This window comes from Uranotaenia lowii, chromosome 1, assembly GCF_029784155.1.
Source record: "Uranotaenia lowii strain MFRU-FL chromosome 1, ASM2978415v1, whole genome shotgun sequence".
Classification (NCBI taxonomy): Eukaryota; Metazoa; Arthropoda; class Insecta; order Diptera; family Culicidae; genus Uranotaenia; species Uranotaenia lowii.
The window spans coordinates 155,621,467-155,634,395 of NC_073691.1; the positions used below are offsets into that span (position 1 = coordinate 155,621,467).

Consider the following 12,929-nt stretch of genomic DNA (forward strand, 5'->3'; position numbering starts at 1 on the left):
CAAAATTTTTCGGCGGTCGCCACCGGATGGAACCTTACCAACACACAAACGCTCCACAAACACACGCAAACCATCATACGCGCGTACGCCCACCTTCTTATTCGCACCGATTTTCCCACCGCAGACGGAGGAAAAACTCGCTTTTCATGTGTGCGATCCCGTGTGGGAAAAATGTGGTGCGATCACAAACTGAGCACCCTAGCTTGTAACGTGAACACCTAGAAGAAAAAATTTGCTTAGTGCATCCCAAGGCAATTGGTACGATACCGTGGGATGTGGGATGATGTAAAACGGAGTTTTTTTTTTTGTTCTGACGAATCTCAGGAAAATTGTTTACAAAGTGATGCCGGGACATGCGAAACGCAGACAGGCAGGCAGGTGGTTGGTGGAAAACGGTCGGCCGTTTTGCAATGAAAATCGACGATCTCATGCTGCTGTCGAAATGGCACCTGCTTAACATACTTGATGAAGAGTGCAAATGGTAATAATTTAGGATCCGAAACAACGAACTTCATCTCTTTAGGACATTTTGGTGAAAACGACACTTCTTCCTGTGGTACTAACTGCTGGTTCAAAATCAAATATTAAAGTGACCTAAAATGAAACAGTTAGCATTGAGCAGTGCGTTGGCGGACAATATTACATATTGAAAATCTGATTCGGGACAACTGTGTTCGATGTTCACTTTTGGGCTCGCCTAAGGAGGCAATTGCTTTGCTGAATAGCATACTGACCCGATTTTTACTAACTGCACACCATTGAATTACTTGAAGTCCCAGGAATGTGTCGTTAATTTCATTTTTTCAATTAATTATTTTAAGCTGGATATAGTATTGTTGAGGTCACTTCTATGTTGAATGATATTTTTATTCTAACACTTGAAGGACCAACCCCAAAAATAAAAGGGGTCCAAAAAAATTAACAGCTATATCAGCCAATCACTGATCCGATGTTTAGAAATTTCTTTTGGTTGAACTACTTGCAGTGTTCAGTTTGAAATTCCTTTAGTTGAAGCATTTTATGTTTAACTAATCCGAAGTATTTTGAGAAACGTAAAGGTAGAGTTGCTACTACTTTTCTGGCTGGCGAATAGTATTCAATGTACCCTTCGGGTAGTAGTCTTATCACCTCTTGTCTTACAATTCCGATTCCGAACCTCTCCTTTTTGCTAGCTGGGATGCAAGCAACCTTAGCGGAGATCGGGTACCCAGCCCCGGTGGACGCTTTATTTAGTCACATGCTAATTGAGACAGGGGGCTCCGTACGCGTCTGTTCAAACGTGCCGGTTGAGGATCAAAAGCAGGTTCTTCAAAATCAGCTTCATCAACGTGCACAGCGCTAACCTCGGAAGTACCGATGACGACAAAGACGAATTCTACGAGCAGCTGGTGCGTCAATACGACCGCTACCTAAAACATGATATCAAGATCGTCATCGGAGATTTTAACGCTCAGGTCGGTCAGGAGGAGGAGTTCGAACCGACAATTGGAAGGGTTCAGGGCGAACCAGTTGACCAACGAAAACGGCCCGACTCATCAATTTCGCCGCCTCCAAACTGTAAGCGTTGCTAGTCTCTCGAAAGAGCGATTTTGTTCGTAGATTGTAGTTTATCACATGCAGTGAGTATTTCTGGGGTTGAACTATTCCTCTGGAAGGCGAGACCATTAATCAAAAGACGAAAAGCACGCAGCCATCACTACCGGTTCCACTACTCACCACCAGAGACCGTAAGCTACATGAGCGAAACGAAGAGGCGAAGCAACCAGATTAAACGAGGCAAGAAAAGGCGCGAGGCGAGATCAATGACCGGCGTGAGCTCAAAGCCTGTCGATAATAGCGTCCATCGGCATTTTGGATTCAAACTCTGGCGAAACAACAGTTAACCAAATAAAAAGTTTGTTTCAAAACCACGAGCCGAAATATTTGGACATCAGGTAGAACCTGCCATTTTGCTCTCGCTGATAAACCCGATAACTAACCCATGGATCCTTAATTTAGGACCCCGCTATTTTTGGATATAATTCCAACCTTGATTCGTCGCCGTCAATTCGATTTGAATCCACCGTTACACCCGTCTGTACGCTGGTTAGAGGTTATATCTGCCGCTACACTACGATAAACCCCTCGGCGACCTTGGAGATTCAAATCTCCGACATTCGGATTTGAATCAGCCGTTGACTAAAGCCCTAAGGGCCCTCCCAACGGTTCAGGCGTAAATATTGGTTTTAAGTATACCAGTTTAAGCACAATTTGAAATTTTAGAATCGGCTAAAACACCCACTCCCCACCGGTGTAGGAGCAAATTTAAAACTGAAACACTTTCATTGCAGACACTCAATAATTGAGAAGAAAAAACCCATTTTATTAGAAAAATTGCATAAGTTTTGAGTTTCACGATTAATTGTCTTAAAATTAATTCTACGAATATTCTTTTTGACAGAACAATGATTTCAACTATTCTACCAGGATTACATTAATTTAAAAGCAAACATGACTACACAACGAGGAAAAAAGCTCAATTGAAACAATTCTTCAATTAATTCAATCAAATTGCTTTGAATCAATGGAATAAGGTTTTGTTAAAATGAAATGAAAAAGCAATTTTTTTTTCAAGTTATTGCTGACATTGATAAAGGAAATGAGAAATGTTTATCCCAAAGTCAAAGGAAATTTTCCTTTGATTTGTCGACATTTTTGTTTGACAAAAACTTGTTTCACTATTTGTAAATTTATGTATGGATACAGAAAAATATGCTGATATTGACGAAAACTCCGAGCAATCCATACGAACTAAAAATCTCTCAATATCTCAAATAAAACAAAAATTATAGAACAAACAATAGACATTTATTTTACCTCATCGAAAAAGTATTAAAATTTTCTTTTCGTTTATTTTTTTCAAATTTTAAAACGCTGACTGGATTCACTTATTCGTCGAGCCCAAATGAAAACCTTTTTATTTAATTATATTAAATCGAGAATAATGTGACATCTATTATTTATACTTGATATGGATTTTATAAACATCTTTCCTCAATTTATGTTACGTATAGGCTGGTTGAAGCGAAAAAAAAAACATTCAAATAATATCTCAAAAAGAAACTATTACACCCAATGTTACCCAAACATGTGTGAAAGAAATCATTGTTGGCTAAAATTTTCTCACCGTGAACTAAATCGGTCTGTCGTATATTTTGAAATCCTGTTCCAAATTTGCATGAATTTGGAACAAAGGCGTATAACTGTTGGGAATTTCGAAATCGATAACTGTGCTAAAACAGCAATATACGACACCGGTGCCAGCCGAAATGTTTTAGCGTGGTCGAAAACCGTGTTTTGCATCTACCGTTGGGACCGCCCTAAAATAAAAGTGTGGCAGACTGTCACCGCGGAGTTCCAATCGAACTGTCAAAAGTCGTTCCAATCGAGCACAACCTTTTTTGCTGTTTCAAATTCGTGGGAAGTATTGTAGTCTGTTGGACTGTGAGGGAAGGATTTTTTTTTAATTGAAATAAATCGAGAATGTAGATAAAATTTGATTTTTTCGAGAATATTATTAATAATAATTCAATATTATCAAAAGTGCAATTCATTGCGGAATGCGAATATCAGTGGTTTGAATAGAAAGAGAGAATGGCTCGGAGAATGGAGGGAATTCGTAGGGATGTTTTTTTATGGATATCATACAATTAGACCAAATCAATTATAAGAGCGATTATTTTAGGAAAAAACCTACTAGTTTAGGGGTAATCCGCAAATTACGTAAGCATTCATGGGAGTAAGGGGCTGTCTTTTTCTTACGGTTCACAAAAATACAGAGCTGTATAGAAAAAATCTTATCAAGGTGTTGAAAGTCCTGAAAAATTCCATTCACCAAATATGAATGACTCCTTATCGCATAATACAATAAATCGGATTTGTAAAAGAGACTGAAATAAAGTTATTCAAACTGTATACAAATGACATTTTATTTTTAAAGTATAACGTAACATAACAATTTAACTTAAATCTACATTACAGTTTCAGGTTAGACTGCCATTGATCTGCTATCGTTTCTGTTTTCCCTGATTTTTTTCCTCTGACTTATTTTCAGCCTCAACTGTATGAATCTTCGAATGATCTTATCCTTCAAATTATGACATTCGAGAATATGTTCTTGATGAATATTTTTCATTACAATATATTATTTTTGATCTATATTTTCGTTTATAACGAACAGGTAATCGATATTTTTTCTGAAAATTTCTTCTAGTTCTAGAAAAAAGTTAAACGTGGCTGCATTGGCAAAAGTCAACGCATTTTTACGATAGCATCGCATATGTGTATATTTTGCATAATATTCAGAGACGGAATTCTCGTTGGCTTTACAGGAGTTCAAGCACTTTCCACATATGGCTGCATATTTTTCTAGCTGATATAATACAATTCCAGCTATGTAGTAAAGTGCATTGTGCTCTGAATTATTTGTGCACAGTTGAGAACATTCTTCTATTATTTCCTCTTCTTCTTTTAGTTGACTGTTCGATATGTCTGCAAATGGAATTCGTCGTTCGGTTTTTTTAACCGGCTGTAGTTTTTCACCAAAATCTATCAGCCAGTCACTCACAGCATAGCTGTACGAAGATGTTTCCACCATTTCTACATACTGTCCTATTGCTATCATCTTGAGAGCATCTTTAAATTGGAGAGCTGTGGGTCTTTTAGATTTAACCCTAACTTGGGCAAAAACGTTTTCCAGACAGTCCTGAGTAAATCTACTAGTTAATAAAAAATCATAATTCAACTTATTCAAAAATAGATCCTGCAATCGCAATAAAGCATCTGTTGGGTAAGTACCTTGCTTCGATATCCGGTGATTGGAGTGGACTGTATGGTGTCGGACGCCTTGCCTGGGTGACCAATGTTGGGTGTGGGCTACGCCTTGGTTCCTTGGGGTTGACTCCGTTGTAGGATGGATTTGGATGTTGTAGGCCGCGTTCTCAACTTCCTACTGTTCCCTAGGTTGGACGTTCCGGACGCACATTAACTGGACATACTTTTTCATAAAAACGCGACGCTAGTGATAAGACATTTATTCGACTAAACTACATAATTATATTTAACGAACTAAACAATATAAACTATAGGGGTTCGAACATCGATTGGTTGGTTGCTTGGTGCCTTCCGATAAGTACTGGAGGGCCAGCTCAAATTGAACTATCGAGCAGGCCGGGTTGATCCGATCGCCGTCGGATTAGGGTGTTATTGGGGTGGTTTCCCGGGGGTAGGGGGTGGTATTGTTGTTGCCATCGGTTTCTGCTGTGGTGGTAATGCCTGGTGTTGGTTCTCTCGCTGCCCGTCTCTCGTATCCCATCGCTCGGAGACCATCTCTCGCCATGTTGTTGCCCATCTCTCGGTGTCGATCGTGTACGCTCTTCTCTCTCATGCCTTCATCATCGTCTTGACCATCGGGGGTACGCAGATGTATTTTAGGGTACCAGTTGTAATATACATCCTCGCCCGCGCTGAAATTGCCGCAATTTCTGAAATGAAATAAGAAAATCCCATCCGAACACACTGGACGACGTCTCCGAGCTCCTCTAATTGACCGAACTGTTTTGTTCATCGCTGTTGACTGGTTGACAATCTGATGGTAACAGGCAAAGTTTTTCAACAGCTCTCTTCAAAATTCCATTCGATGTTAAGAGCGTCGCAACTCTTACACTCAACCAAATCGACACATTGGGGCTATGTGTGAGCCTATATAGATTTTTGCAATTTGTCTCCCAATTAAAATTTATGTGTCACACATATTTTCTTGAAATATTTCAGGTTTATATGCGATTCATGAAAATGATAAATTCACACATATGGATGTTATATGTGCAATGAAAACGCCTAAAAGTAGGCTTTAAATTAGGTTTTTTTTCGAACCTAGTCTCCAAATAAGCAGGAAAATTGTGATTTTGTTTAAAATGATATCATTTTTTTTAATTAATTTTTTTTTTTCGTTTAAATTATTCAATACATTTTGTCACTAAACTATTGTCCTTTCCGGTGGCTCATCATCCGAAAAATCTGAGGTTCCTTTTCCGAATCTAGCACTGTATTTCACATTGCTTAATGCCGCAACAAACACCAAAACTTGCTGTGAAAGAGAGATAGGATAAAAATATACACATAGGCTGTGTTGTTATCGTAAGAAACACCATTTTTTTAAGTTTATAATAAAATTTACTAACCTTATTTGTCTTTATTATTCCGAGAAAAAGGTTTTTTTTTATCGAGCACCTCGTGTTTCTTTATCAATCTCGGCCATTTTGAAAGAGTGAAATTTTTCAAAGATGATATTCATAAAAGTTATGTGTAAGGTAATGAACATCATATTCCAATCCAATTAATACTAAAACTCAAACATAAATATTATTTGAATCATATAGTAGCAGACATTGATTGGCTTATGTGTGAAGGAACATAAACTATAGGTGTCGATTTTTTGCAGTGTACTATTCCGTCTTCTCCAGGGTGTAGCTGTTGGATACGCCCTAATCGCCAACGCATCGGTGGGGTATTTTCATCCTTTATCACGACGAGTTGACCAACCGAGATCTGTACTGGAGGCTTCCATCGTTTGTATCTTCCTTGGAGCTGGGATAGATACTCCTTCTGCCAACGTTTCCAGAAGAATTGTATTTTTTGTTGTATTATTTGATACTGTTTGAGCCTTCCCGTAGATAATTCGGTTAAGTCCACTTCTGGTAGCTGCTGCAACGACCTCCCAGTTAAAAAATGTCCGGGGGTCAGTGGTTCAAGATCGTTGGGGTCCTCTGACATCGGAGTTATTGGCCTAGAGTTTAGGCAAGCCTCAATTTGAATAAGAAGAGTGTTGAATTCTTCAAAGGATAAAGCGTTTTGTCCTAACACCTTAAGCAGATGCTGTTTGGCGGATTTAACTGCTGCTTCCCACAGGCCTCCAAAATGGGGAGCAGCTGGGGGATTAAAATGCCATTGTATGCCCCTTTCCGAGCATTCCTTGGAAACTTGTTGATTGTGGGTTTTGCTGCGCAGATTTGTGAACAATTCCTGTAGTTGGTTGCGGGCACCTACAAAATTTGTGCCGTTATCTGAGTAAATGTCGCTTGGAATTGCACGCCGTCCTATGAACCTTCGTAACGCCTGTAGAAATTTCTCCGTTGATAAATCGGAAACTAATTCCAAGTGTATCGCCTTTGTCACCAAACAGATAAACAGGGAAACGTATGCCTTGACTGCTACTCGGCGTGGTCCAGGCCGAATATATACAGGGCCGAAGTAGTCTACTCCGGTTCTGGAAAAGGGTGGAGAAATTGTGACGCGTGCAACAGGAAGTTCTCCCATAAATTGCTCCATAGATTTCGGTTTCATTCTAAAACAACGTAGGCACTGCTGAACTGTTTGACGGGCATAATTCCGTCCTCCTAGTGGCCAATATTTGAGTCTTATGGAGCTAAGAAGTAGTTGTGGGGCTGCATGTAGAAGTCGCTTGTGGAACGCTTCAAATAGAAGTTTGGTGAATGGATGTCGTGACGGGAGGACAATAGGATGCCTTGTGTCTTCGGTAACTTGAGCATGCTTTAACCTGCCGCCCAATCGTATTAAGTTATCGGATCCTAAGAATGGATTGAAAAACCTCATCGGAGAATTGCGTGAAACGGGTTCACCGTTGGTTAATTGTTTCCACTCTTCCTTAAATGCTTCTCTCTGGATTTCCCGTATAATAACATATTCGGCTTCTCTTAACTCTTTAGTAGAAAGAACACCTGATGAGCTTGGCTCTAACCTCCGTAACATCCCTTTTAATCTCAGCCAATACGCCGTTTTACGAATCAAATCGGACAATGAAGAAAACCTTTCGACGTATTCATCAATAAAACTAGGCGTGTCGATTGTCGCAACATTCGTGACCTTTCTTTTTGTTTCACTAGCGGCTGCATCGGTGTTGATGGTTACTGGCTGCTTCGGCCAGAATTTTTCTTCCATTTTCAACCAGGGCGGACCTTCCCACCAAAGACTGCGTTTTGCCACGTTTTGCTTGATCTCCTCCGGACTTGTACCTCGAGAAATTATATCTGCCGGGTTCTCTTGACCTGGAACGTGTCTCCATGCGTATTGTTCGGTGATGATTTGGATTTTGGATACACGATTGGCTACAAAGGTTGACCATGTTGCGGGAATTGAATTAAGCCATTGCAATACGCAAGTAGAATCGGTCCAAAAACAAATTTTAGCTTCCAGTTTGATTGACTCCTTGACCTTCTCCGCAAGTTCCGCTGCCTTCAACGCTCCACAAAGCTCCAGTCTGGGAATCGACTGAGATTTCAACGGTGCAACGCTGGATTTCGACGTTAGTAATTGTACGCCGACCCTTCCTGAAGTGCTTATGCTTCGAATATACACACAGGCTCCGTACGCGCGCTCAGATGCATCGGAGAATATATGGATTTCAGTAGTCACTGCCATGGGTATGATTGAACAACGTGGGATGTGTAACTCGTTCAGCATTGGTATTTTAGCGTAGAACCTTCTCCAGTCTTCGGCTAAATCTTCAGGAATCTCGTGATCCCAATCCAAACGATTGTTTTGATCATCCGTTAAACACCATAGACGCTGCATAACTAGTTTTGCGGTTGTAATCACAGCTCCCAAGAGACCTAATGGATCGAATAGGGCTGCAATTGCGGATAAAACCTTGCGTTTCGTGAGTTTTTCATTTGGCTTCAAGTTCTGGATAATAAATTGGAAACGGAATGTGTCTGTCGAAGGCTGCCATACCAGGCCGAGTGTTTTAATGGTAGAATTGGGATCGAGTTCAACCTCTCCGGAGACATTCACTGCTAAATCTTCTGTTGGAATTTCTTGAAGCACTTGGACTGAATTGGAGGCGAACTTTCTTAGCCTAAATCCACCTCGTTCGGATAGTTCGCTGAGCTGCCTTCTCAACTGGATTGCTTCATCTTCGTCGTTTGTACCGGTCAACACATCGTCCATGTAAACATCCATTGACATCGCCTTGGCCGCTAAGGGATATCTATTTGCTTCGTCGATTGACAGTTGCTGGAGAGTTCTTGTCGCAAGAAAGGGTGCCGGTTTGGTGCCATACGTGATCGTTGTAAGTTCGTACGTTTTTACAGGCTCCGTTGTGTTGAACCGCCATAGGATGCTTTGTAGAGCCATATCGTCTTCGAACACCTTGATTTGACGGAACATCTTTTCCACATCAGCAACAATCATTATTTGTTTCGTTCTGCACCGTAGGACAATTGCTCTTAGATCATCTTGTATGACGGGTCCTGCTAGCAATACATCATTCAGCGATAGTTTGCTTGAAGTTTTGCTTGACGCGTCGAAAACCACTCGAAGTTTTGTTGTTGTGCTAGCTTCTTTAATTATAGGATGATGTGGGAGATAGCAACGTTTTGTACTGTCCTCTCGAGTTTCCTCTACCAATCGCATGTGGCCAAGTTGTAAATATTCCTGAATGAATCGGTTGTACTCTTCACGCAGGCTAGAATCACGATCCAATCTGCGCTCTAGGTATTGCAAACGTCGGAATGCGATGGCGAGTCAACCTAATCTGGAATTGACATTCCCATCCTTTGGAAGAGAAACTGTATATCTACCATCAGTTTCTCTGCGAACCGTCTTGACGAAAAACTCCTCACAGCGCATTTCTTCGGGTGAATATTTGTGAACCGATCCTATTTCCTCGCAGGACCAAAAACGAGTTAGATATTCGTCCAAAGGTATCGAACTAGCTGTATTACAGATGGTCTTTGAAGTTTGCCTCCAGTTTTGTACTACACCAGTAATAACCCAGCCAAAAACGGATTCTGTAATAGCTGGTAATCCATCTCCTAGCGATTTCCGTTGACCAGATTGGAAGAATTCAAAGAAATGTTGGATGCCTAAGATCAGATCGATTGCATTGGATTGGAAGAAGTTGGCGTCTGCTAATTCGATCTCCGCTGGGAAATGTAGTTCGGAAAAAATAATGTCTGCTGTTGGTAGATCCGCTGTCACCTTCGGTAAAACCAGGAAGTCCATTTGTTGTTTGTAGCTTTCGTTTCGAGACTTGATAATCGCAGTGACTTGATGCTTGACTTCGGAAGTTGATTGGCCGATTCCCATTACTGAAACGTTCGAGCGCTGTCGGAAGATACCTAATCTTTGACACAAATGCTCCGCCATAAAATTGCACTCCGACCCGGAGTCCAGCAATGCTCGGGCAGGATAGCTGAATCCATTGTTGTCCTCTACCAAAACTACGGCTGTTGCTAGAAGCACTGTTGAAGGTGATCGCCGTGCGATATTAGATGCGACTGTTTCCGTCGATGGTGGTTCTGAATTTCTAGAATTTCTCCTCATAGTGCCGGAATTGGAGGCAGTTGCCCCTTCTGAGCGAAAGCAGATTAACGTGTGGTGTTTACCCTTGCAGTTGTGGCATACGAATTTCGACATACACTCCGAAGCCATGTGTCCATTTCGGAAGCAATTTCTGCAAAGTGAGTTTGTTCGAACCAATCTATCCCTTTCCGCTATCGGCATCTTCCTGAAAGTCTGGCACATGAAGAGGGGATGGGTGTCTGAACACGCAACACAGCGACCCTTAGAGATGCGCGTGACGTTGTGGCTAGTTCGTATTCCATATTGCCTTTTAACGTATTCTGGTCGACCTTCGGATAATTTGTTGGGTAGGGAACCTAGAACCGAAATCCTCTTCTGGATGAACTGCATCAAATCCGAAATTTTATCCTGCTCATTGCCTGCTGTGAATTCCTCCCACGCACGTCGGGTAGTTGGATCAAGTCTGCTGCACAGAATCTCGAGTAGTAGTAGATCCTTGTATTCTTCGACCTTCACTAATTGATCTAGTGTTTGTACAACTCGCTCGAAACCCTCTAGTAGACACTGCAATTCCGTAACAGATTCTCTTGAAACGCTTGGCAACTTCAAAAGCGTATTCACCTGCCGTCGTTTTAAAAGTTTGCTGTTGTTGTAACGTTTCATCAGACATTCCCACGCAATTGGATAGTTGGCACTGGTTATTGCGAGTGGATCAACGAGTTTCTTTGCCTCTCCTGCTAAGCATCCCTTTAGATAATGAAACTTTTCGATGTCTGGTAAATCTGCTTTGGTATGGATTAAAGATAAATATAAATCCCTGAAGCTAAGCCACTCGTCCACATTTCCATCGAAAAGTTGTAATTTGATTTGTGGTAGCTTAACGTGTTCCGTAGTCGGATGCATCGAAGAATCATGAAGTCTCGTAGATTGGTGTGATATTGTTGTTTCCTGCTCTAACTCCTTAATTCTTTCCAGCATTGTTGCCTTCGCATCGTAATAGGATTCTCCACAGTCTAAGCGAACCTGGGACGGGGTATTCTCCGGTGTCAAAGTGTATTCTCCATGAGTTTCAATGTCCACCAAGGCAGCATTCACTTTGTCCCACAGTTCGTCTAGTTTAGCTAAACGCACCTGGATACGTTCAATTGAAGTAACCTCAGCAAGCGTATCCACAAACGCAACAATTGTTTTAAACAGATCCAGATGTGCACGAAGTTTAGTCTGAAGGCTCTTCAGAGAAGGCTCCTTGGCGGCGGATGAAGCTGCTGGCATTGTTGTATCACTCATTCACCGTTTACGAATTCACCAGTTGACAGATAGGGATGATTGGGTGTAAGTATTTAAAAACCTCTAGCTTCGGCTAGGAACATACACTGTAGGCTTAACTTACTTTTGCAAAAAAATAGCTGCGCTCCCCTACAGGTATGTTCAAATAATTCCTCCAGTGCTCGATAAACCGTTGATTATGTCAAACATTCAACTCAATAGATTTTGTAGTCGGCAGTTACGTACATTGATGGGAAAATAATTGGTGTAAGGGGCCGTTCACTAATTACGTAAGCACGATTTTGGAAATTTTCAACCCTCCCTCCCCCCCTGGTAAGACAAAGTAAGATTTTTCAAAACCCCCCCTCCCCCCCTAGTAAGATCTTACGTTTTTTATTCTTTGAGAAATTCACACTTTTTTAGGTTTTATCTTTGACACTCTACCAGTATTATGACACTCATGTCAGAGAAATTGACACGTTTTTTCAAAAATAGCTTGAAAATATAAAAAATGTGACATACATATTTCAAAGCAAAGCACTTTTCAAGTAAAATTTAGAAAAAAATGTATTTTAAAAGCACAATCTACACAAAACAACAGATGAAATGTCATAAACGATTAAAGAAATCATTAAGCCCGTTCAACAGCCAATTGAAATCGGTTTCAATCGATTTCGATTGGTAAATGGTTGTTCACTCAGCCAATGTTTTGATCGAATCTAATCCAATTGACGTTCAATGAAGCCAATCGAAATCGATCGAAACCAATCGAAAACGATCAAGCTCGGAGGCAGGATTCGTTTCGATCGATTTCTATTACACCAACACACATGCAGTTGATAACTGTCAAAAACAGCTGTTTGGGTTTGTTTTTGACTCTGCAGTGCAAATGAAAGTGTAGTCAACCGGTGGAGCGTCGGTTGTGCTGTGTCAGTGGTGCTGTGCCGGTGGCGCTGAGTTATAGTGGTGTGATGGGTGTCAATCGGATCAGTTGCTGCAGATGCTCATGAATAAGCGCAAATGTTATGAAAATGAAAGTGGTGTCATGAGAGTTCATGCTGTTTCGGTGGTGCGGTGCTGGTGGTATAGGTCGATGCTGTTTTGGTGTTGCTGCGTTGGTGTCGGTGTCAGTCGGTGCACTAGCTACAGTTGCACAAGAATTGTGATGACCCACCGAAGGAAATGGGAAAATTAAATTAAATTAAAATGTCAAATAAAATATAAAACTGATCCACTGTATTTTATTTCATAATATCATGATTACATGTTTTAACAATAATAACTATTTTCCTATAGCAAAA

At 40.9% G+C, this 12,929-nt stretch overlaps 1 protein-coding gene across 1 annotated transcript; it reads right to left on the reverse strand.

The window, feature by feature from the left end:
* Positions 1-5,233: 5,233 nt before the first annotated feature.
* LOC129738054 (uncharacterized) lies at positions 5,234-11,634 on the reverse strand. The gene is made up of 3 exons (XM_055729233.1): positions 9,639-11,634; positions 6,428-9,548; positions 5,234-5,522 (listed from the first exon to the last, which is right to left on the reverse strand). Exons 1-3 carry the CDS (start codon positions 11,632-11,634, stop codon positions 5,234-5,236), a joined length of 5,406 nt encoding a protein of 1,801 aa, XP_055585208.1.
* Positions 11,635-12,929: the final 1,295 nt, after the last annotated feature.